This window comes from Canis lupus, chromosome 1 (genome assembly GCF_003254725.2).
Source record: "Canis lupus dingo isolate Sandy chromosome 1, ASM325472v2, whole genome shotgun sequence".
NCBI lineage: Eukaryota > Metazoa > Chordata > Mammalia > Carnivora > Canidae > Canis > Canis lupus.
In genome coordinates, this window is record NC_064243.1 from 2,541,319 (window position 1) to 2,567,125 (window position 25,807).

The window sequence follows — 25,807 nt, forward strand, 5'->3', positions numbered from 1 at the left end:
TGAATGTCTTCAAGCTTGGACAAAGGACTCAGTCTGGATCCAACACCATTCTCTCCTGCATCTCAGGCCTTTGGACTCAGACTGGAATTGCCGCTGGCTCTCCCTGAGTTGGCCCTTCTCAGCCTCCATGATCATGTGGGCCAACTCCTGACAATAAATCTCTTCATGCACACATATAGTTTTGTTTCTCATGTGAACTTTGGTTAATACTGTGTTATCAATAATATAGTGTTCAGTAGATACTGGTTCTGTGGGCCACAGAGGAATGACCTACATTGTAGAAATTTGACTTCTTTAGATTGTCTGTGGGGGAGTAGAGGAAATACTTTGGATAAAGGAACTTTAAAATGAGAAAATTCCAATCATATCACAGAGCACTGCCACCTGGAACCACTCTGTCCTTTCCTGAAGACACAAACACTTCAAAGACTTTTAGATCTCACCTACCCACAGGGGATGCCCAGAATGCATCCGGATCCATTACTGTTTAGTGTCCTCCCCATTTCAGTCTGAAGGACTCCCTTTACTATTTCTTGCAGGACAGTTCTGTTGGCAACAAACGATCTCAGTTTTTTTTTTTTTTTAATCTGGGAATGTCTTAATTTCCCATTCATTTTTAAAGTATAGCTTTGACAGATATAGACCTCTTGGTTGATACGATTTTTATTTTATTTTTATTTTTTTAATATTATATTTATTCATGAGAGACAGAGAGAGAGTGAGAGAGAGGCAGAGACACAGGCAGAGGGAGAAGCAGGCTCCACGCAGGGAGCCCAATGCGGGACTCGATCCTGGGACTCCAGGACCACACCCTGGGCCGAAGGCAGGCACTAAACCACTGAGCCACCCAGGTATCCCCTTGACAGGACTTTTAAAATGTCAACACTTTGAATATAGTACCCCACTGCCTCCTGACTTTGATGGTTTTGATGAGAAACTAGCTCCAAATCATGTTTGGTGTCTGATAAGTTACACTCTCTTGCTGCTTTAAAAAGTTATCTCCTTGTTTTGACTTTCAATGGTTTGATTCTGAAAAACTTGATTCTGACCATTTTTGCCAGGTTTTTCATTGCTTGGACAGAGGGGTGGATCTTGAGAGGTCCTGACTGCCATTTTCAGTGACGTCACAACATCTCAATGACATACTGTGATACAAACCCTCTAAGTTTGGAGGATGAAGAGGCATGTGTGTGTAGTAGTGATACTTATTGCAAGTGTCAACAAGCATTTTCTCTTCTCACAGTTCTCAAACACATTCAAATCATATTTTATCTAACAGTGTAAAAAATGAGAAGTTTAAGCTTACTATTGTAAGTTTATACAATGAGAACTTTAAAACTTAATAATGTACTCCTCAGGGGGAGATGTAGCCATAGAAAAAGCAACTGCCTACATAATATTATCTGTAGATATATCTCTGGCCTGGACTTCAAAAAGTAGAATTATAATCTTAGAACTGGAAGTTAATTTAGTGGGCATGGGCTATAGCATCTCTGTAGGAACAATGTCCTGGACTTATGGGTTCCCAGATGAGAGAACTTGCCTCCCCTTCACTGCCCCAGAGAAACCCTGGTGTCATAGTTACTAATGGGTTAGGAGCAAAGAAAATAGTGTTAGCCACCTGCATCCATCCAATTTACATAAAAAGGTCGTAGATATCAAGGGTGGGAGGAGGTATAGGCAGAGATCCCCTTCCGATATCATCAACACATCCAAGAGGGTCTTGGATGAGGTAGGGATGGTTCCGAATTCACCCAGATGTTGTGCTGTGCTGCAAGCATGGGGTTGCAGGGCAGATGAGCAGGGCAACTGCAAGGTGGGGAATGCAGAACCACGGTAGGTCAGGCCCTGACTATCAAGGAGGATGTTACCAACTAAATGTGTGTGCCCCTCTGCAAATTAATTTGTGATCGTGTTAGGAGGTGGGGCATTTGGGAGGTGATTAGGTCATACATGGGATTAGCATCCTTACACAAGAGGCTCCAGAAAGGTCCTTTGCCCCTTCTGCCATGTGAGGACACAGTAAGAAGATGGGTCCTCACTAGACACCAAATTTACCTGTGATTTGATCTTGGACTTTCATCTTCCAGAACTATGAGAAATGAATTTATGTTGTTTATCAGCCAGTGGTATTTTATCACTGCAGCCTGAAGAGTCTAAGACAGAAAATAACTGACCCAAACAACCTAAGTTCTGGGAGACACAGTTGATACTGTTGAGTGTGGTAAAAAGTTGTGATCCAAAAAAAAAAAAAAGGAACAGAGAGGATGCTATGCTGTGACACAACCTCACTGATAGATGTGCCTGTCTACACTATTGCAACTCTATGTCTAATGGGTAAGTATTTACAGGATACCATTAGCAATGGAATCTTTCCCACTTTTAACTGATATTTTACTGTGTCATTAGGTAGTACCTGTACTCAAGGAAAATGATAATTGGAATATCCATTTTAAAATGGTTTTTATTGGGGCAATTTTCTCTTAATTCCCAAGACTATTAACTTTTACAATATTTTTCACTTAAAGGAAGCATAAATGACCCACTAATGTTATTGATACCATGTATCACAATTATAGTAATCTTTGTATTTGTTTTTAAAATTATCTTGACAGCAGACAAAATTCCTAAGAATCAAGATCTTTCTCTTGTATTGTAGGGAAAATTATATCAAATTTGTGTATGTAACCCAAAGGAAAATGTGGAGCATCCTCTTACTAAATAAGATAATAACATTTGTCAAGACACAATTAAGGCACTATGCAACCCTCCATCACACCGCAGATTTGGCCAGAAGAATTTACTATAGAGCAAACAATATTAAAAGGCATTATTGGACTCAGGATAGATTTCACTTCACTGTCCCTCAAAATTATAATCGTAACAAGAAAGTGAAAAGGAAGCATGACAGAAAAGGGAGACTAAATTTGATGAATCTTGAGACCAAGCTTGGACATTCAAAAGCCCCTGACCATGGCCAAGACCCCCATTTAGGGGTACAATCAAGCTCCATAATTTGATGTAGAGAGCTCTGAAGTTTCTCCAATGATCAAGTTAAATCTGAAAGAGTTTTGTCAGCAGACGGGTCTACTATTTCTCACTCTGTGGATTGCTAATTTCCATGGAATGCATGTAAATTATGCTGGGATTAATAAAGTATAAATCATTTAAATATGTAACTGATTTGCTGTAGCATTCTTTCATTTTGTATTTTGTGTTCTTATCTTGTATCTAGTACGTATCTTGTATCTTGTGACCTTGCTAAAATCACTCATAGTTCAAATGGTTTCTGGTAGATTCTTTAGGATTTTCTGCATAGACAATCATACCAACTGCAAATACAGTTTAATCCTTCCTTTCTGATCTTATGCCTTTTATTATTTTTCCTTACTTCATTGCAGTGGCTAGAATTTCCATGCTATGTTGAATAAGAACAGATATTCTTGTCTTTTTCCTGATATAAGGGGGAAAGCATTCAGTCTTTCATATTAGGTATGATGTAAGCTGTAAGGTTTAATGTAAATAATATTTATGAAGTTGAGGAAGTTCCCCTCTGTTCCTTGTTTGCTCAAAATTTTCAAGTATAAATAGGTGTTAGATTTTGTCAAATGCATCTTCTACATCAGTTATGACCCTATGATTTTTTTACTAGCCTGCTAATATTAGATTACACTGATTAATTTTTTAAAAGATTTTATTTATTACCCATTTGACAGAGAGAGATGGTGAGAAAGAGAGAAAGAGAGAGAGAGGAAATGAGTAAGGGGGAGAGGGAGAAGCAGCTCCCCGCTGAACAGGGAGCCTGATTGGTGGCCTCGTTCCTAAGACCCTGGGATCATGGCTTGAGCCAAAGGCAGACACTTAACCTACTGAGCCACCCAGGGGCCCCATACTGATTAATTTTTGAATGATGATCTAGCCTTGCATTTCTAGAATAAATCCTCCTTGGTCACAGTGTATAATTCTTTTTAAACATTGCTGGATATTATTTGCCAATATCTTATTGAGGATTTCATGTCTATATTCACAAGAGATATTAGTCTGTAGTTTGCGCTCCTTTTTTCATTTTGCTCTTTCTCTATCAATATATTTTAAAAGCACAATTACTCTCATAATAAAAGCCTGGTAATTGTTTATGTTTCAAAAAAAAAATCCTTACATTCCAAAAGGTTGTAAATTACCTGGCTAAGAAGATATGAATATTCCTTTCACTTGTGTGGAATCATAATTCAATCTGTAAAGAATACTCAGGCATTAGAGAGTGATGAAAATACCCATCCTAGTGAAAATACCAGGCATCAATAATTCTAAAAAGCAAGTGGGCATCCAGAGGAGGGGGGAAAGCTAGTTATCTGAAATAGGGAAAATCAGTTTACCTCCCAACTTCTTCCCAGTAATATCAAAATTATGAGCTGGGTCTAAAGATACATTTGAAAATACAGTACAATGAAATAAATTTATATTTGATTTTTCTCCATATATGAAGGCAACAAATAAATCTTCTACAACATGTAATAACTCAAGAATACAGCATCTTTGAGGAACAAAATACTACTTGACAAGATGAATCCAAATAAAGAGCTCATATGAGAATTTTTTTTAAAAAACTACTGGTAAACAATATGTCAACTGAAATAAGAATTAAGATTTTTGAAAAATAATTTTCTATGAGAAAGAAAATTAGATACTGTCTAAACCTAAATGTATTAGTAGTTACCAACTTGGCTCTGATTCCCATTAACTTTACATAATCTTTGGTTTTAGTTTACAGTGATCAACTATTTAAAATTTAACAATTCTTCTTATTTCACTTCATTTTGTATTTTGCCAATTAAAATCAAGTAGTTTTAAAGTCAATAATATTATTTATAATAGAATGCATATTATGATCTAATTTTTCTGAACTTCCTTCTCCCTCCCTCCCTCCCTTCCTTTCATCCTTTGTTAGTATGTATATTCATTGAAGCGATGTCTAAAAGATGTTAATGATGGCTCTTTCTTCTTTATAATTTCTTATAGTAATCCTGTGTCATTTTCGCAAAACAATAGGCATGTATTTAGAAAGAAAACAGAGAAGGGGAAAGAGAATAAGAGGAGGAAGAAGGAGAGGCAAAAGGAAGAGGAAGGGAAGGGGGGGGAAACTTTTATCAACATAGTCATCAGTTTTCCACCAACATGATTCCTCTGTATTTTCCACAGTGGTTCCCCTAAGAGTGAAACTAATATAATTCAACAACTTTGTATTGCATTCCTATCTTTAGGGAAATATGCCTTATAAAATGGGGCAATTACTCTGTTCGAAAATAGCATACTCATAAGTAAGAATACTTCGAGGAACAAATTTTATTTTCAATTCAAGAAATTGGTTCAAATCACAAATTCCACCTAGACTTCATGCAGAACACAAAGTGATTGGGGATGACCACATCTGGTACTAAGTGGATTAATATAAACTCAATTTTTGGTGTTTGGCTTTGCAAGTTTACTGGTATTCATGCTAAACTTATATATGATAGTCATACTAAATTTATAGATGGTAAGATAAATTTTAGAGAAAGAAACCTCAGAGAGTAGTTGTAACAGCATCTGGTATAAGAAGTTCCATGCTCATCATTATTTATACAGCAGTGTTTAAGCAATCACATTAGTAAAATAAAAAATCAATATAAACAGATTTTCTTCTTTATCCATACTACTATATTATCATGAGATAATTAATTGAAAACTTTAAAGACAGAGAAGTTACATTTATCTCTTAGAGATAATAATGTAGTTAAAAATCAGCAGTCGCATAGAAAGACATGCATATATTTAAGTTAAACATTGAGTTCAAAAATTCACATGTAACATTAGAATGCTATAGTCTATATATTGGAGGGGAGGGGACAAAATTAATGTACAAGTGTCCTTTCCCACCAAGCTATTTTTTTGAAGGGAAAAATATGATAATTTCTGAAATCCTTACATGTATGTTATCAAACTCCTTCACACTTTGAAAATTTGTAAATTTCTGCAGATAGGCTAATATAATAGTTGAACAGATATTTTATGACTCTGATCAATGTAAACAATAAAATCTGAATGCTTTAGATTCCGTATAAGCAATTTCTTTTTCATAGAACCACAGAAGTTTGGATGTGCAGAGGGCCATCTACTTAACTTGAGTGGTTCTTAACTCTGGCAGTGTGCCTGAGGCCTTACAAAGATGCCTGGGCTCCATCTCCAACCCACTCAAATTGGGAAGGAGGTCCAAAAATGTGATCCCTGCACTTGCAGAATGAATATTACCAAAAAGCTTGTTAGAAATGCAAATCTTGGGACTCTACCCCAAATGCACCAAATCAGAAATTCTGGAGGTGAGGCCCAGTAATCTGTTTAAACAAGCTCTTCAAGAGATTCGGATACTTGGTCAAGATTGAGAACCATGGCTCTAAGGTGAGGCCAGAGCATCATTGGTACCTTCTTGTAGAAGTCTCAGTTCATTCAAATGGGTTTCTGAGACTTGTTCATCTCTTTCAAGTCTTCTTTTATATGTGAGAATGCCAAAGACGGTGTTTCCAACAGCAGCTGACCAACAGGATTAAACCAAATCTCCCTAAGTACCCTAACATCCATGACCTTTGGTACAATGCACAGCTCTCCTCACTCAGGCAGGTATAACCTGAGAAATTAAAAGATATACCAACAATGTTTAAGGAAACTTTGCATTTCTATCCCTTGGTGTCAAATCTTCAATCTTTATGAAATATATGACAATAAAGTATGACTCGTAGAAAATCAGTGAATGGAAAGTGATACTTCTGTATCCATTTCAGTTTGTAAATATTCCTAACTGATAATCTGATTTAATATTAAAAGGATTATTAAATTTAATTCTTTATCAATGCCAGCCTTGTTTTGAAAATATCACACACAAGGCATCTGCTCACTCACTATCTTTCCTGTGAGGTTCCCCATGGGACCCTGAGGTGACAAGGATAAATAGGACACACATGCCTGAAGATCCTCCCTGTATCACTGGGCCCTGCTCAACCCTGAGCTGCATCATTGCAATCCATTTCATTAGCTACATCTACACACCAGCAACAGTCTCTTTAATGGGAAATGATGTGCTTTCCATCCGTAGTTTCTCTTAGTCAAAGCTGGAAAAAATGTGCCATAACTGCATGTTTACAATGATTTTTCTTTCTAACAAGATGGGAAGGTTTCCATTGAAAAATCAATGTGACCCCCCCATGCACTGCTGCTTTCTTGGATATGGTCATTTCTAAAAAGAGACTGTTTAACTAGTGGTACCCACAGTAGCAGGTTAAATGGCAAGACACCCACTTATAATTGGATTCTGGTGCTTTCCCCTTGGCTGTTCTGTTCCCCAAAGTGCTCCACTAAATTTCATTTTCAGTCATGGCAGATCGGAAAGAGCTCTAGCTAGCCCAAGGCATCACGGAAAGGCCATTCACCTGCTCGAATCTCTTAGCAAAGTGGATGCAGGGAGGGGCGGAGTCGGTTGGGAAGACTCATCCAGCACAACCAGGCAGGGCCTCAGGGAGGGCACAGGGGAGCTCTTGAAGGTGTGGCATCACCAGAGCCAGCACTCAAAAGGGGGCCCTCTGGACAGATGTGCCCATGGACCTGCTCTACGGACTCCCCATTCTCTGAAAAAAAGTGGTCATCTGTGATCCTTACAAAAGTGATTTTCTCTAAACCATGTGTTTCTGACCTTTCACTGTTATTTTTTTTTAATTTATTTATTTATGATAGTCACAGAGAGAGAGAGAGAGGCAGAGACACAGGCAGAGGGAGAAGCAGGCTCCATGCACCGGGAGCCCGACGTGGGACTCGATCCCGGGTCTCCAGGATCGCGCCCTGGGCCAAAGGCAGGCGCCAAACTGCTGCGCCACCCAGGGATCCCCTGACCTTTCACTGTTAAAGGGAGAAATACGGTACAATGTAACCAGGAAAAAGTCATCAGTCCAGCCAAAGCAAGAAGATGTAAAAAGTGTAAGTCATTCGGAGACCCCACAACGATGACAAATTTGGAAGACGGCGAGTGTGAAACATGATTGATCTGAAGAAAGAAGCCGGGGAGAAGGGAAGAGGCCAGGTGTGTAAGGAATGCAAATGTGAGTGGGGCAGGACCAGGAAAACCCACACAGACAGTGGGCAGCGTGCGCCTCGGATGAGCCGTCTCTAACCAGCTTCCAGGGGAATGTGACGCGGAGGTCCGGGGCGACAGAAGCAGAAGCGCTGGGGCGGGCGGAACCGCAGAGGAGGAGCCCGGCGTCTGCTCCCCAGCCCAGTGCCTGGCCCGAAGGTCTGCGACGTCCAAGGGCCCTGAGGAGCAGGCTCTGCCACCGACACAGAGGCGGCACTCGGTGATTCCTTGTTCCTTTGGCGACCCTTTAGGCACTAGCCACGGCCCCTTACATCCCGAAGGCCTCCGGTCTCACCCCTGGTGCCCCGCTTCATAAGCGGGGGTTTCACCTATTTTCTCCTAGGGGCTGATACACATCCCATCACAACAAAACCTCTATGTCACCTGCCACATTGGCGGTGCAGGCACCAGGTGCACCCTGTCACGCGGACGTAAGCTGTCCCGTGTGAGATTTGCCTCCACTACCTTTCTGTTCCTGGAGGAGTGCCTCACACGTGCTCTGGTGCTTACCACACTGTAAAGCGCAGCCAGACACTTCTGTTCTTCTCCAGCTCCAGCGCCAGGGCCATCCCACTTTTACCCGCCGGATGGCATGTTACCTCGACTCCCCAAAATAAGCTCACTGAAAGGGGAAAAAGAGCTCAATGGAGCCACAGTGGGCTTCAGAAAGACACGTAAATGTTTCAGTTTTAATAGTCACTGTTCAATCTTTTGAAATAAGGTGCTGTAGTGCATGGTGTCCCCTAGGAAACCCACAGTGGACCCTAAGATTCATCCCAGTTGATAGGTTACCTTATTGATCACCACTGCCTGAGAGTAAGGAATTCGAATGGCCGATCCCACTTGCCATCTATTCCAGCAGCTGCTGACCTCTACTTTGACTTCTCTCATGCTGAAAATTTGGATGCACACAACATACCCAGAGATACCAGAGATATCCAGACATCTGATCACCAGCAGAAAGGATGAGGCTTTCCACCCCAAAAATCACATCAAAATCTTTAACTATAGGACCAGTTCTCCAAACGATTGTTTAAACATGGGTAACTTAGCCAGCATCAGAACAGATAGAGAGAGAAAGTCCAGCTGAGGCTGTTTCCACAATGTACACAAACACTAATAGCTTACTCCCCACCCACCAGAATGGCCCCTCCCAGTGCACCTGCACCCAGGATAGAGCCTGAGTTCCCAGATGCACGTGAGCAAGGGCTGGTGAGGGGTGCACTGAGCATGCACTCAGGAACCAGCAGTGAGTAGCGCCCAGCATAGTAGAGAAGCAAATGCCCAGGGCCTGTTAATGTTTCTAAAGATCTTGCCAAACAAGTAGATGTGCCCACCTCAGAATCCCAGGCAGACAGCCAGAGTTAAAAAGGTAGGTGTAAGTGAACCTGCCCTGGTAAGAAGAGTAAACAAACACAACATCCTAACCAATGCATTACAATATCCGCACCCTATCCTTAGACGTGCTTGTCATGTAGACACAGCCTGCATCAGAGGTTCTCCGTGTGTTAACTTGTCCAGCAGGTTCAAGTTTTCCACTTCTAAAAGGGAAAAATCAAAATACTTTATAGATTAAAATCAGATATAATTGCATTCTGTAATTTTTTTCTTTCCAAAGCAATAGGCAACCATCAGCGTTTTAAGCCACCTACTTTTGCTATATATGGCTTTTCTACGTAAACAAGCCATTAACATCCACTAGACAAATAGCCTAATATGCAACAGTTTTTAATGGCCAAGAAGAACAAGATTACCTTACATAGAAAGCCACTTACAAATCTAAAACCTGGGAGAAATCTGCAGTCAGTGTAGATCAAATTTACAAATTTTAGATGACGAATTTCCAGAGGAAGTAGCCACATTGATATATTTACCCAAATTATGACTGTGTAGTCTATATACATGCATTTAGTAGATCCCTTGAAGCAAGAACATGGCGAAGCTATCCATTATTTTATTTAATGCAATCTGCTTCAACAGGAGCAGTTTGGGGCTCACAAGTGTCTGGCATCTGTGGGAAGGGAATGGATGCCCAGCCAGGTTCCTCTCTCCTGCTCGGGAGAAGTCTGACCTTGGCTTTCAGCTAACATGTAGAAACTATTAACTGCACGGTCTCAGGGTGTCCAAGGTGTTGGGTAAACACAGTCGTCTGCAAGACCCCAAGTGACTCAAGAGCAGCTTCTAGTGAAACGCATGAAGCTTCTAGCTGCATGAGTGGTTCATGCAGCTCAGCAGCCACGTCCCCTCTTCACTGTCACTCAGTACGTCTGAGTCGAAGGAGAGATTTCACTATGGTAAACATCACAGTGAGAAACTCAGATGGAAGCAAGAGTTGAGAGAAACACAAGGGGGAGTGATGGAGGAAGAGGTCGAAATGACTATTCTACTCCCAACGTGGATATAGAACAATTGCATTAATAAAAAATATGTACCTAAAACACTCAGAGAATGGCCTCTGAGCACGCACATGGTTGGAAGAGCAGAGAGCATCTATTGAACAGATCTCCTGGGAATGCAGGATGAGAAAGTCTTTCCAACCACGTCTCTACACTCATCAGTAGGAGACTGAAGCCAGGGCACCCACGTATGCAGCTGCCAGGAATTTGGCTATTTAATATTGCAGAGCCAGTCCACAAATGTGAAAGCAAATGTCCAGAAAAATAACAGCCACTTTGGGACACTGAGGCAGCCAAATCTAAGGGGAAAACATCAATTTTCTTTGAAGGTCAATGAAAAACATGGTTCTCAAGCAGCTCAACTTCAAAGGCAAATACAGTGCTGTATTTGCCTTTGCTTTGTATTTCTCCTTTACTCTGGCTGCTGCGAGTAAAAGCGTGTCCTTGGGAGGTCTTCTTTATTTAGTGAAGGATGCAAAGGTGCTTCTGGATTGGTGGCATCGATGATATATTAGAAAAACAGCCCCCTAGGAAGCAGATGCTCCAACACTTGTCTGGGCGATGAAGTCTGTTACTGTCCCTCAGAACTCCTCATGCAGACAGCTTCACAGGGTCTGATCTTTGCAGGATGTAAGTGACCCTCCACATCGAAATTGGTTATACAAGGGACCACCTACACTCTGAATATGAGGAATGATGTTGGGCAGGAGAAACACTGGCTCTACATACGAAATGAAGTGATTTGCATCTACACGCAGCACATTTGAGGTTTTGCAGGTACCAGCTAGGGACTATGCCAATAGCGTCTGTCGTGCCAAAAACAAATAGGAAAGACCAGAGGAGTCAATGTGGGTAAGTACGTCCATCGTGTTCAAGGACATCTTCCGCATGCTTCTTACAAAATAGCAGCATTAGGTACTGTATTTTTTTTTGAATACTTCCATGTATGTGTAGAGGAATCAGCAGGGGAGAACATGAACAGCTGTGGTGCAGGAGGCCTTTGCCAACTGTGCAAGTCCAAAGGCAGCCAGGGCACTTCTCTGTGTGAGTTGACACACACAACTTGTGGCATTTGCAATTGCAACTTCAAATTCCACAAAGCACATGAGGTATCATCATCAAGACACAATGTTTCCGCTGCTCTACTTGAATAAAGTGCAAAAAATTTTCCATGCAAAGGACTTAAACTATTCTTCAAAATACTCACATATGCATACACACAAGTTGTTTCTCTAGGCACCCAACATGAGAGCTCATGATTTCCCATCCTTTCAAAGACTTTCTCCTCTTCTGGCGGCAGAATCAGACCATTGCAAATGTCAATATTGTTTGTGGGAGGAACATAATTAGTGACAATAAATACATAACATGAAAAGACTTATATCAAGTTTGTTTTTATCTAAAATTTGCTATTTCATATGGAATTTTGATTTGACACAGGTGTACATTATGCTAATCCTGTTTTAAAAAAAGTCTTGTTTTTGTATTCTAAAATATATCAAAGTCCTGTAGTCTGAAAACTACTGTCCTAAGATAGGATAAGTTAATCTTTTCATCCCTTTTTTTTATTGTAAACATGAATAAATATGAAATTGTTGTGAAACCCACATCTGAAATTCAGCTTGTGATCATTTTAACCTCAAAGTGACATTTCCAGAGGAAGTAATATTTTGGGTAAATGTGCGTTTTAACATTACTACAAACTTAATGAAAAAAGCATTTGTTTGTACAACATATATCCCTGGGTATACCTGTTCAGAAGATTCCTTTTCTTCAAACGTTTTCTGGATCAGACGTTGAGTATGGTTTCTGCACGTGACACACCCATTGCCACACATGGCTCACTGAATTCTGACTTCTCTCTGGCCCCATAGAAATCGTTATTTACACAGTGTCTTCACTGATTTATTTTTTAACTATCTTTTGGCTCAGTTCTGTTCGAGGCACAGCTAATACCCCAGGCAAGTAGATTTGTAAAACTGTAATGACCAGTTTCCTTCTCGAATCTCACTTGAAGCTTCTACTATCAGAATAGTTGTATTTGGCATTTTTTTCCCTGATTTTTTTTTTCAGTTAATTCTACAAAGCCTACGTCACAGGATAGTTGTAAGGACGGCACCCACGGCTGCCACGCCGAATCACTGCTACACAGCAGCTGATGTCTGAAGATACTTAAGGGACCTCAAGACCACAGGTGGGAGCAGCTCATCCCCAGAAACCCTGCTCCCTATTTACAGTTGGCAGCAAATGCAGCCTGTGCAAATAAGCTTGGCAAGTCTTACTTCCACTTAATAGATGTGTCTCTCTACAAACAGCCACAAAAATTAAATTCAGGTAAAACTTTCATCATGTGTCCGTGATCACATTCTAAAACACACAGCTTACAATATCACCTCTTTTCTTAAAATTGAAGAATCAACATGTAGCTGTATTTTCTAAATAAAGTTGCTTCAAAATGTAGATTGCCAATATTCCCAACAATATTTAGGTCCTTAGTCCTCATTCTATGAAGAACTGATCACATCTAGGGAACTCTACTAAACTTTCATTTCTGTAGAAGTATGAAACTACATAGCATCTCCTTTTGTTTTTGAAATAAAATTTAGAAATAATCTTTACTAGACCTAGAGATTTCCCAAACGGATCAAAGCACTTTTTTAAAAACCAAGTGTAATGTAATGGGAATGACATGAATGGTGGTGAGCATAAGAAGTTGCAGCCTTGCTCAACCCCTCCCCTACAGCTTTGTGTCTGGTGCACAAGAGCGCTATTGCTGTTCTCACACGTGAGTGCAGTTGGTGGATGGCGGGGTGTCTACTCGACTTCTGTTCTCTTTAGTATCATTAAGAGGCGATTCACTGTGAGTGCGGCACTTGAACACTTGCTTATAAGCCTTCCTAAAATTCTCGGAGAGAAAAGCATATATGATGGGATTCACCGAGGAATTACTGTACGCCAGGCAGTGGGCAGCGATTCTGAAGAGGAAGGAGGCGGGGGTCAGCGGAAAAACCCCAAACTCAGCCCAGAGATTGATGACGTGGTGCGGCAGCCAGGATATCCCAAAAACCACAACCACCACCAGAACTGTCTGTGCAGTCTAGGAGAGGAAGAGGAAAACACACATATCAATTATCACAGGAAAAGCATCCAGAGCCTTAAAACACGCTCTAAGCTCATTTTATGCCTATTGCCATGAAATAAGACTATCAAACTTTGCTTTAAGTGTTAACCGGGACTTCATATACATGGTTTTGTTCAACACTTGTTTGGGACCTGCACTGGAATAAGTCCACCACGTATGTGAAATGCCTGAGGATCACGGGAAGCAAACACTGGATCATGGGAATAGAAATGCACAGAGACGAAACACTATTTAATCTTTAAATTCCAAAACCTACAAAGCTCTGAGCAGGGTGCATGCTGAAACAGTTCCAGGTGAGAGGCAGCTCAGTGAGCACTCACACCCTCTCCCCCGGTGGCCCCGACAGATGGTGTATTTTTTTTGTTTCTCCTTGTTAAGCTCTGGCAAGTGGAAGACCTCAACACATTGACACATTCCCATGAGACACCTCCATTTCTTTCCGGGAGCCAGTCAGCTCCATTTCCTGGCTTGCACATGACCCTTCCCTTGCCACCCCTAAATCAGAAAACACCTAGAGGCAGAGGCAGAGGCAGAGGCAGGACTCGCATGTTTCCTTTGAGCTCTGGGCCAAGCAGGGGATGTAAGAAAGCAGAAGCTGATTAAGGACCTCTGGACCTCAACCCAAGAGGAGCCTTCCCTCTGGCTTCCAGTTAGTGCCTGTTACCTCCTCGGTGGGTGGGATTGAGCCTGAGGACCACCTTTTCCATGTTTCATGGCAGCTGGTTGGTACACATTTGAAAGGCGATGACTAGATACTAATGCTGTGATCAGTTGGAAACTCGATCTGTGGCTTCAAACAAAAGACAGTGGCCTCTTCATATTCTTTAAACTGCCATACAACATGATCAGCTGGCTCCTTCCTTAAGAGGTTGCCCAGCCTGCCAACATGTGGTGGCTCAGGAAGCAAGTAGGGTCCTGACCCCCCGATGGCCACAGCGGTACCGGGGTGGTGGTGGGGGACTGGGCATCTCACTGTGTGACTGCTGGCCATGAGCAGGAAGCAGACCTGGTCAGGATCATGGGTCCAAGATGAGAAAGCTGATGTTTGGACTGGTCGAGACAGGTGCCTTAATGCTCCAGAGGCAAATGCCACGTTAGAGCCAGAAGCCAGGTCATGTGACCCCCATGACTAAGTAGACTTTAGTAGACTAAAGCCCGTCTACTGCTTTGCTTCACTGCCTGGGCTGCTGGCAGGTTAAGCAGAGCATCAGGGCACCTAGGTGGGCAACCAAAGTTGCCTGGCCCGCAGACGGAACAACGGTCCCAGCCCCCTGTACACCGCTGTCCGGCTCCCAGTTCACCACCAGTAGGCCCACTCCTCGCAGAGCAAGGGGATCTATAGGACAGGAGCGATGCAGGCTGGAAGCCCCTTGGTGTCCTCTCTCAGACTGAGCCCAGGTTGCGTGAATCTGTGCAGTGGAAACATGGAAGTCTGATGTCCCGGTCACCAGCACCCGACCCACACAGGAAAGGGTAAGGCCACACTTTTCCTGGTCCCCGCCAGGGCTTTCCCTTCCACCGAAAAGCGAATCCTGACCAGAATTGATGGATAAGGGGGGAGAAGGGTTGGCAGGATGGATGCAGACAGAAGGAAGAGGGTTTAATTAAGAGCACAGGGATGCTCACTCTCATGTCCTCGCATCCTGAGCGAGGGCAGGATGCAGTATGTAGGTCCACGGTGAGGACCCCTCTGTCATGCCAGGCAGTGAACCACACACCGCACACATCTCTCCAAGACATGGGCTGGAAGCCAAGCATTCTGTAACCAGGTGGGGGCAGAAAGGCTGGAGGGAGTGGGATTCCAGGGCAAGGTCAGAGCAACCCCATCGGGAGCGGCAGGGGTGACAGGACAGCTCACCATCACAAGGCGCCCAGAACTGTGCAAATGCCAGCTATAACCTGGCTGTGCAGCCTTAGGAAGAGGAGGTAACCTCCCTGGGCCTTGGCGAAACGATTCTGACCATGCCTCATGCATTCAGACGCTCACAGCTCAGGTAAAATCTGACAACAGGTTTTTTATAGGGTGACAGGATTACATATTAAAGCCAATTACTCCATGATACACAAAGCAAACATGAAATTTGCTCACATGTATTAGCAGATTGTCTGCTATCAATCCACTATCCATTAGTGGACGAGAGATTCCCTTCCCAGATGATTTCATCAAAAACAATCTAGACATAATTATACCTACAAATAGAACAGAGCACATCGTCTTTTCCTTCTAAGACAATGAGGACATGTTTCTACTTCCCCAAATGAATACCCTCTGGAGATCCCGTTTCAAGCATCTCTCAGGAAGTTTCTACTAAGTGCCAAGCCTAGGACAGAAATAGGCCCCAGCAGCTTATTGATATGATCATAATGTATCAAAATCTGTGGGGCACAGGTAAATTGCATGAGTGTGGGATATTTTGTGTACGTGTGCGTTGCAATGCATTCAAAATTTACCTTTTTATTTTTAGTGATGGCCTGGGTCTTCTCAGAACCCGGAACAAGGCTTTGTTCTGGGTCTATCCATGGTGTTGAATGCGACAGGGTTGCATTTACAATAGACAATAGTCTCTGATATGCAGTCAGCCTCTGCGGCGTCCAGGTGCGTGGCCGGAGACATCAGGTGTCTGTCGTCTTCTGTCCCCCTGGCGCAGACTCCTGCAGGTCCTCTGCACAGCCGCGCTCAGGAAGGGAGGCCGCACGGGCAGACGGCATCCTCTGTCACCACCCGCGGCTTCCAGCTCTGCCCTCAGGCCGCCGGCACCGATGACACCAGCTCTGACTTACAGAGCTGCTCAGAATAATGCACTGGACCAACCCCAGACCTGGGCCGTCATCTCTGGGCGCCCGTCATCACCCAGGATGCCGCCTGTGAAAACACAGAGCTCTGGGCCTCCCCTCGCTGCCACGGCTTGGTGCAGTAGGTAAGGATGTTAGGTACTTGCCTTTCTGAAAAGCTTGGTGGTGTTCGAAGAACCTCTGGGGAATTACATAAAAGCTGCCATGAAAGCCCTTATCCACCTCGAATGAAAGGCGATGCTGTCGCCAGCTTGACAGCCATGGACGCCAAACCATGTCTTTGCCTCGGAGAGACTGTGGGGGAAGCTCCTTGCTCTCTTTCTATTCGAAAGGTCAGATTGTAACGAGAGGATGCCTCTCTGTGGAGAATGAGGCTGACTGTTCTTAATTTCTTACACGTTTTTTTTTTTTCATTCCATCACTGACATCATCAGAGAGGAAGTCATACCCAGGGTATGTGTGATGTCCCTTGTTTGTACAGCGGATCGAATCCCAACACTGATTCTTGATACAGAAAGAAAGCATCCTTTAAAGTCATGTATAAAAATCTCTAACTCATTATCCTTGAGATTGAGTCCTTTATAACCTTGTTGGGTATTCCTTTTTTTCTCTTTATACTGATAGTATCTGAAAAATATTCATCTCTCTTCCTCCTGTGAGATGTTCTCCTTCAAAGTCATCTGAGACATCTGTTCTTCCTTCAAAGAATCCTACTCACAATACATCTAATGGAGCTTAGCCGAGAGAAGAGAATGATGAAAACATTTCCTAAGCTAGTAAATGCCCAACAGGAAGCTTGCAGACTTACTTCAAGCCCAGGGTATGTGGGTAGTGGTGGTGGGAGGCGGGGGGGCAGCTGCTAAAGGAACCCAGGCGACAGGTGTCAAGGGAGCCTTTAATCCGGTTTCCCCGTAGAGATGCCCATCCCATACATGTATGTCCCATTCTGGAGGCTTCCAGAAATGACCACAGAGTCCCGGGCCCGTGTCTGATCAGTCTCATGCCAGGAAACATCTCTCGTGTATAGGAGAGTGTCCAATCAACCCCAGCACTCTGCACTATCATTACTATTATTTCTACATTGGAGATCACGTTCTTCCTTGTTCCTCCAAACACGCAGAATAACTGCTCAGCATGAAGTCCTAACTCTCCACCCCACGAGCATTGTGCACCTGAACACAGAGCCCCTGCATGGATGGAGGCAGCGCGGAGGAAGGGTGCTCTACACCGCGGAGGAGCTGTGCTGCAAACCTGTGCAGCTGAGATGAGTGAACAAGGGCATCTGTACCAAGCAGAGCCCTGTCCCCCAGGGACTGAGCATTCACATGTCACACACTTGCCTGGGCGGAGACCCGCGGGGAAAACCACCAGGAGCCGGTCTGTCTCTGCCACCAGTGAGGTGCGGCCCACCCGGGCTTCTCTACCAGACCAGGCCTCCTCCCCTTCCCCGCCCTTTGCCCTCTTCCTACCTGTCCCTGCACCTCCCTGCTGCCTCTTGCTCAGACGTGGGCATGCACACCACCACCAGCACCACACCTTGTTTGTTCTATGCAAACAAGGAGGCAATTAAATGTATCAAAAGAGATCTGACATCTGTTCAGGGCTGTTAAGGGTCAGAAGATTTGCCAATGGAAGAGAAAACCTTCCCACCTCCAAATGCTAAATCCTCTCCTATGATAAGAACTATATTTACACACATGTGCATATGATATGCACACATGTTCTGATATGTTCGCATGTGTGCATACATGCACACATATTGCAAGTGTGCATTTATAATATATACGTGTGCATGTACACATGCATGTGCTCACACATGTATATATACATATTTCTTCTGTGTGACACACATAATATATGTGCATATATGTTGTATACGTGCACATATACACATATACATGCACACACGGTAAATGCACACCTGTACACACACATACACTCTCACATATAAAACACATATAATATACACACACAGATGCATATAGACACGTGTACACACACACCATACACATACGTATCTGTAAAACCAAATGCAGAAACTGTTAAACTGATCTGTAGAGATTTTCACCGTAAAGCAGAAGAAGCTTTTCCAATTATTTTTTACAAGATCTATTTTCATTCTTCTCATTGCTTTGTTCTTCACTGCCAACTTCCCCAGCCTCTCTGAAACACTTGGTGACCACAAGCGCCTGATGGGACCCACAGCCCGACTGGTTCCAGCCTGGGTGGTAAGCACACGGCGTGGACCGGGGCATCCCCACGGCGGAAGTGGGCAGGCCAGGTCCTCCCATGGGCACACGCTGGGCCTCCCCCCGGCAAGCTCCACATGGGAAGAGTCCTCGTCTGTCCCACAGGGTCAGCTCTGGCCCAGAGGGCAGGCGAGTGCTCCACACAGAACTACCCCGGGGAACAACAAACAATCCTTAATTGTTTGTAATGAATCATTTTCTTGGAGACAGTGGCTCAGAGGACAAGCTAAAAGGCAGACTAAAGAAATGGGAAGAGTCCAGCATAACAACATCCCTGAAAACGGAGGAGAGAAAGAGCAGCTTCAGGGATGACTCCACCCATACGCTCTGCCAGCTGTTTAAAGGAATCCAGAAACTTAGAAGGAAGCCCACAAAAGGGCTGGGATGGAAGGACGGACCAATGAATGGAAGAGGCGAGACATGCTTGTTATCTCTGCTGCACCTTTCATCCTTCGGTGGCTACCATAAACACCACATGACCGTATTCGGAACGCAGGTTACACGGCAGGCTTCTTCACCAGTTCCTACCACTTCTTTCCATCCAGTCTGAGAACAGACATGGTTTCAGCTGTGTTATAAGCAGGGAAGGTCAGGAAGGGCTTTATTTAAGTAGAATTTTTTAAAATAAATGTGATCAAACTATAATTTCTGCCAATTATGTGTCCTTGATCATAATAAATGTTTAGAAGGACAAACAAGCTACTTTGGGATGTTATGACTGACATTTGGGGATAACGGTGTCTGGCTATGATCCCCTCCTTAAACATCTTGTCCAATACTCTTAGTCCACTTTCTAAAGCCAGAGGTTACACAGCTATTGTGTTAAGAGTGAGATTAATTCTGATTTGTGACATAGTCTTGTCTCAGAATGTGAACTATAATAAATACCAGGATGTTAGATGCTTTAATACGATTCAGGAGAACTTTGTTTAAATCAGGATTCATTGGATGAGAAAGACAATCAAAAATGAATAGAAGTCCCCTTAAGGCCCCTCCCCTGCCTCCCTAGGAGGACTAGGGTCCACACAGGTCCAGAAGGAAGACAGAAGGACAATGCCTCTGATCTTGGGGCTTAGGGGAGAGATTAAAGTAACATTCTCTGAAAAGGCAGTCAAGCCAGAGCCTTCTAGAATCACATCAGTGATGGCAAACATACAATAAAATGGTTGTGTGCAGATCATGGATGTCAGCAACTCTACAATGATCAACCTAGAACACACCTCCTAAAGAGGCTTAGAATCCAAAAAACTACCCCTTCCCTCACCTCTCCAAACCTCCGTCTAAGTTTTAATGCAGCATCTGGTCACCTGGGATGCACTCTGGCACCGACTTTCCATCCCTATCCTGTGCCTCACATTAAGAGGTTTGTCTCAAATGTCTGTACCAAGGAACCTAAATTTCATGACAGTGAATGGACAGAAGGACAATCAGGCTTAAAAATCAACTAAGCAATCTATCTACATAAATATATATTTGTGAATATTACCTTTTTCTTCGATGCTTCAGACTTCTTTGACATGTTCTTCAACTTTTTATGCAAATGGTTAAGCACCTGGAAAACACAGACTAATAAAAGCATCCACCTGGTGCCCACTGTTCATGGTCTGATTCACGCTGACAATCCGCGACCTGACATAGGAATCCTATGACTTAAAATAATCATTCAAATAGAAATGCACATAAGAAGCCAAAGTAACGATGCACATGGACTGCCAACTGCATCTGTTTCTCTACCTTTTGGGACTATCCAGAGGCAGTTTGTGGTCACGGAATCTGTCTGAAGAGAGTTCTGGGGGGGTGGGGGTGGCTCTGAGGTTTTGTCCAGAAAGGACCACACTGCTACCCACATATGCATTCTTACTGGCTTACATTCCACCTCGGTTTCCCCAAGATTCCACATTTTAACAATCAGCAGGTCTTTTCTGTACGGCAGGTGCAAGGCTACATCCTAGGCGTGTGGAACTACTAAAGGTGTCCCTCCAGGGCACCACCCAATGGAGGAAGCAAGCAAGGGAGCCAATCCAGATGATGTGCGCAGACCGATGTCCAGTGCTGCCAATGTTTGCCTCCTCTCATTCCTTCTGTTTTCTGTTGTGGGGTCCTTACACCAAATACTCACCCACCTGGTTTCCCTTAGCTCTTTATTCTAATCCTGCCCACTGTGCTGTGCTTTTAGACAACTCACATGTGGGAGATTCAGCTTCTTGGGGGATTTAGAGACCATTTAGTGAGGTTTTACAATGAACATTCCTGTCAGGGGATCTCCTGATAGACACTGGCTTCATTCATTAGAGAAACTATTTTTGCCTCCTCTTGCCAGTGTAATACTCAGGAGAAACGACATGAAACATTTGGGTTACATGTAGGGATTTACAACAGAGGTTCGTTCTTGCCAACAGGGCCAAGCTTGCAGACCCATGCTGGTGTTCATTTTTATAGACCATCTGAGTGAACATCTAAGGAAAAATTAGCCTCTGGGTGACTAAGGGCTTTGGGTTGTCCGTAGTTTGCCAAATGAGGCTCTGAGAGAACTAGAAACCACGTTCCAGACACTGTCTTGTTTCCCTCCAGCACTTCAGCGTGGGAATAATGCAATCAGTTTGGACTTACTGCAAAAGTCTGCCGCCCTCAGCTAGATGCAGGATTTCTGCAGTGATCAGTTATACCCTAATTAAGAAACTACAGGATTTATTTACCAACTCCATGAGCTCTAAGTGAGTTAAGCAGACATCACGGGGGTGTGAATTCCTGACTCCAGATTCTCGGCCATACTAAACTGCTTCTCACTTCCTACAGTGGCTCAGCATCATCTCCAACAAGACAAGTCTATCACTTGGTACAGTAACATTTGGGATCACTTTCCGTAGATTGACAGTGGATTAGTTAACTGTTCTGCCAACAGAAATTGGGGGATATAGAGACCATTTTGCGAGGTTTTACAATGAACATTCCTGTCAGAGGATCTCCTGAGAGATGCTGGCTTCATTCATGAGAAACTATTTTTGCCTTCTCTTGCCAGTGTAATACTCAGGAGAAATGACATGAAACATTTGGGTTATATGTAGGGATTTACAACTGAACTGAAGGTAAGAGAAAAACAGAGGAGCTTTTGCAGGATCTTGTCTGGAGAGGACGGGCCTAGTGAGTTTCCCTGCTGGCAGCCTTCCCCCAAGAGACCACAGGAGGACACTGGTCATTGAGGACAAAGGACAGGAAGAGAGATCAGAGGACAGGCAACAAAACAAATTCAGAAAGGGCCAATTAGAGAGGAGGCCAAACAGAAAAGTCAAATGTTATCTGCTTCATAACACTGCCCGAGATCTATTCATCCCTTCAGCAAACTCAGTTGCATCACAACTCAGTGACCTGAGGCCACCTGTGGAATGTTGTTGAGTGGTCAACAGAAAAATACCCAAGTATAGTTTTCTTCACTGTGTTTTCCTTCAACAGCCCATAGTATGAGCACACACTGATGTGTTACAATGCATATATTGATGTGTATTCAATGAGGTCTTGTCATCAAAGGTATCATGATGGGTTATAACTACATTCCTTTAAAGGATGATGATGGCATCATGGTATCACTCCCGGGTTCTATGCACTTAGGAGTGTGTGTAGGAGGCATACGTTCAAACCCGAGCCAACGTCATCTTGGGTATCAGATGTGGGAGAACTTGGCATGTGGGCATGTGAAGAGTTTACACTCAGATCAGATGGTGGAGGGTCCCAAACAAGAATTCCCTCCAAGAAAGGAGAGGACAGTCCCATGCAAGTACACACCAGCCCAGGCATTCTCCATGTTTCTCAGGGACTGGCAGACACAAACTGTTGTACACAAAGTCGTAAGGTTTGGGGAATAGAAGGTAACACTTGAATGCAATTCCTTTCTTGGGGAAAAAAAAGGGGAAAATGTAATTTCAGGTGACTTTGGGACTATTTGTGATTTTTCATTGTGGCCATCAGTCTTGGGCGTTGGAGAAACGGCCAGTTCTGAACCTCACATTCAAGAAGAAGAATCATTACCTCAACAACGTTCTTTAATGATGGAACCAAAGAAAAGCAGCTAGAAAAAAACACCTAAGCTCTTATCCAAGCCCTGTAGCGAATGTGCCAATATGAGCTTGGATTTAAAAGAAATTTCCAGTTATGCTTAAAAACAAGCTATTTCCATATAAAAAGTATCCTGATGTTCATGTGTTTGTTGAATTTTTTAGAATTATGATGAAACTTTGCCCTATGTGTGATTTTCATAAATTTTCAAATGATAGAAATTTTTAGGCTAATTTTTCTTAAAAAGTTTGCCTTGTCATTTCCATCGAGAAGACTCATAGAGTTCTGGGAGGTGAAAGCAGAGCATGCTTCAGCTCTACTTCAGGTGAGTGAGTCACACCAAATCTCCTAAGAACACTTCTAGTCCTGAGCTTCATGCCCCTAGGGCCCTTCCCCGGTGACTGGAAACTGCCCTAGGACCCTTTCTGAACCATTTACCAGTGTCATCATCTGGGCCCTTGCTTTACATCCCCCAAGCCCTTCCCTGATGCTCCCACTCACAGGCTTGCTCCAGTGAGACAGCTGCTTACGGGATTACCACAGTGGTAGAACCACATTATTTTTTATTTTTATTTTTATTTTTTTGCATTTGAAGAAGGCTAAGTGAATAAACCAGCAGTTTATCAAAGAGCTAGCTTCCAAATGCCCTCTCCTGCCCCATCTCCTCTGTGTTTCCTTATATATAACCCTTCGATGCAGGCCACTCTTGCAGATAATATCCAATACTATCACCATTCAAACAGATATAACTCTACACAGATGACATGGGGCAGGGTACAAAGAAAGCAGGGGGCTTGTGGTAAACACTTTTGCTGGGGAAACCACTTTATGAATTGAATGTGGGTAATTATTGCTCTCTGTGATCTGGTTATCCGTGGCTCTATAGTCATGGCCTCATCAGGAACAGAATGAGAGTCAGAGAAAGATGAAAATAAAATGCTGGGAACTTCAAACTTTGGCTACAGAGATGTTCTCCTTATGGCGATGACATTCTGAGAGTGTGCTGGGGACCTGGGGTTCACATGATAGAGCATTGTTCTTACTCAAACACAAACAAGTGTCTCCAAAAAGTTGAAGACTGATCAGGATGCCATCTGCAAAACCCTGTGTTATTAATGAGAGACGCTGTGAGTGTGCTGAGCTCTGCAGAGCTTTGGGAAGGGAGGGTAGGAGCAATTTTCTGGGTAAGGAGGGAGGGGGTAGCTGGGCCAGACTGTCAATGATGCCCATCTCCAGGAGAGTCAGGGATTTGGGCCTGAATCACTTTATATTGTCTACACAACCCTTCTTAACAGAATTGAAACCCATGCATCCAAAGTCCTCTGGAGCCTCAGGTCAAGATTCTGTGAAGAAATATTCCTTTAGCACTTGGGTTTATAAAGCTAAAGCTTGGGGTAAAATCCAGTTCAAAGTGCTGTTGCTGTCACCAGGAGCAGGGGTTTCACAGAGGAGCAGGTGCCCTGGGGGACCACCGGGGAGGGGAGCATGAGAGAGGGGCATGGCCTGCTCAGGCTGACTGAGCTCCCCCTGGGGCTCTGCAGGTGGCCCACAGATCCCCAGGCTATGCCGGGTGTGAGTGCCCCAAACCCAGCACCACCCCTCCTCTGATAGGGGTTTCTCTAGCATTTGGAGGCCCGGGGACAAAGTCAGGGAGGCCGAGGGGAAGCGGGACCTCCTGGAAGTGACCTGCAAACTTTCCCAGCCGCTCCCAGCCTCCAAGTCACTTTCTGGCGCACCGTCTCCCACACCATCCACCCCGCCCGGCAAGGGCAGCAGGGCTCCTAAAGGGGCCAGAGGGGTGGCGACCCTGGAATCACAGGAGCCTGGGCCAGAACCCCTGCCCGCGCCCCTGCCCGAGCCCTGCACGCACCCACCTTGGCGTAGCAGAAGCATATGAGCAGAAGCGGCAACAGGTAGCCGAAGACAAAGGTGCACACCACGTAGGCCTTCTTGTGGCCCTGGTTGGGCCACTCTTCCCAGCAGAAGGTCTGGTTTCGGACTTCCCAGTGGAAGAGGCGGCGGTGGTAGGCCACCGGGGAGGCCATGGCGATGGACAGCGCCCAGATGAAGCCCACGCCCAGTAGCGCGTTGCGGGACACCCGCAGGGAGGAGGAGCGCCGGGAGTGCACGATGGCCACGTAGCGGTCCACCGACATCGCGGCCAGGGTGAAGATGCTGACCAGCATGGAGACAGTGAAGAAGTAGTGGATGAACCTGCAGATGAAGGCGCCCAGCACCCAGGTGGGCAGCGCGTACACCGTGGCCTGGAAGGGGATGCAGAAGAGCAGGTAGGCCAGGTCGGCGATGCTCAGGTTGAGGATGAACAGGTTGGTGGTGCTGCGCGGCTTGCCCGGCTTGCTGCGCGCCAGCACCGTGATCACCAGACTGTTGCCCAGCACCCCGAACGCGAAGATCAGGCCAAACAGCACCAGAGTGATGAAGTTCTCGACGCCGATGCCTATGCCGAAGAGCGGCCTGGGCTCCGGGGCTGGGGGCTCGGGCCCGCTCGCATTCCCCTCGCTGAGGTTGCCGGCGGCCAGCTCCATGCCCCAAGCGGCCCGGGCGCGCTGGCGACGGTGCCCGCCGTGGAAGAAGGCTCCGAGGACGCGGGGTCCTGGCCCCAGCACGGAGAGCGCGAGTCTCTGATCCTAAGGCTCCGCGATGGGCACGCACCCTGCACCCTGCACCCTGCACCCTGCGGCTGAGCCTACTCGCACCAGGTTTGTGCCAGGCCGCCCGCGAGGAGCCGCGATCTGGACCTTCCGGGGCGAGGGTGGGTCCCGAGAGCGCGGGGTTCCCTCTGCCCTCCGCGCGGCCGCCGAGAGGCAGAGACCCCCGGCGCCTTACCGGTTCGGGTCCCTGCCGGCCGGCCGTTCCCTCGTTCCGGGAGTGGCTTCGGGCCGCACCTGTTGCTCTGATGCAGAGCCGCTTCCCGGGGCACAGGCGGCGCGCTGCACCGCGCGGCGCAGTTCGTGGAGAGGGCTGCCCGCGCCTCCACGCCCGGGGCGCCTTGGCCCCCTTC

General features: G+C 44.8%; 1 protein-coding gene across 1 annotated transcript; it reads right to left on the minus strand.

Moving 5' to 3' along the window:
- Positions 1 to 5,325: 5,325 nt before the first annotated feature.
- On the minus strand, positions 5,326 to 25,347 carry GALR1 (galanin receptor 1). The gene is made up of 3 exons (XM_025421957.3): positions 24,660 to 25,347; positions 20,222 to 20,287; positions 5,326 to 13,648 (listed from the first exon to the last, which is right to left on the minus strand). Exons 1-3 carry the CDS (start codon positions 25,329 to 25,331, stop codon positions 13,331 to 13,333), a joined length of 1,056 nt encoding a protein of 351 aa, XP_025277742.1. The 5' UTR covers positions 25,332 to 25,347; the 3' UTR covers positions 5,326 to 13,330.
- Positions 25,348 to 25,807: the final 460 nt, after the last annotated feature.

Bases quoted from the DNA above. Each gene is read 5' to 3' on its own strand.
- GALR1 (XM_025421957.3), bottom strand. From the start codon at position 25,331: ATGGAGCTGGCCGCCGGCAACCTCAGCGAGGGGAATGCGAGCGGGCCC. The intron at 20,288-24,659 runs GTGGGTGCGTGC...TGTGTTTTCCAG, and splicing joins TATGCTTCTGCTACGCCAAG to GTGCTTAACCATTTGCATAA. The intron at 13,649-20,221 runs GTAATATTCACA...TTCCTCTCCTAG, and splicing joins CTGAAGCATCGAAGAAAAAG to ACTGCACAGACAGTTCTGGT.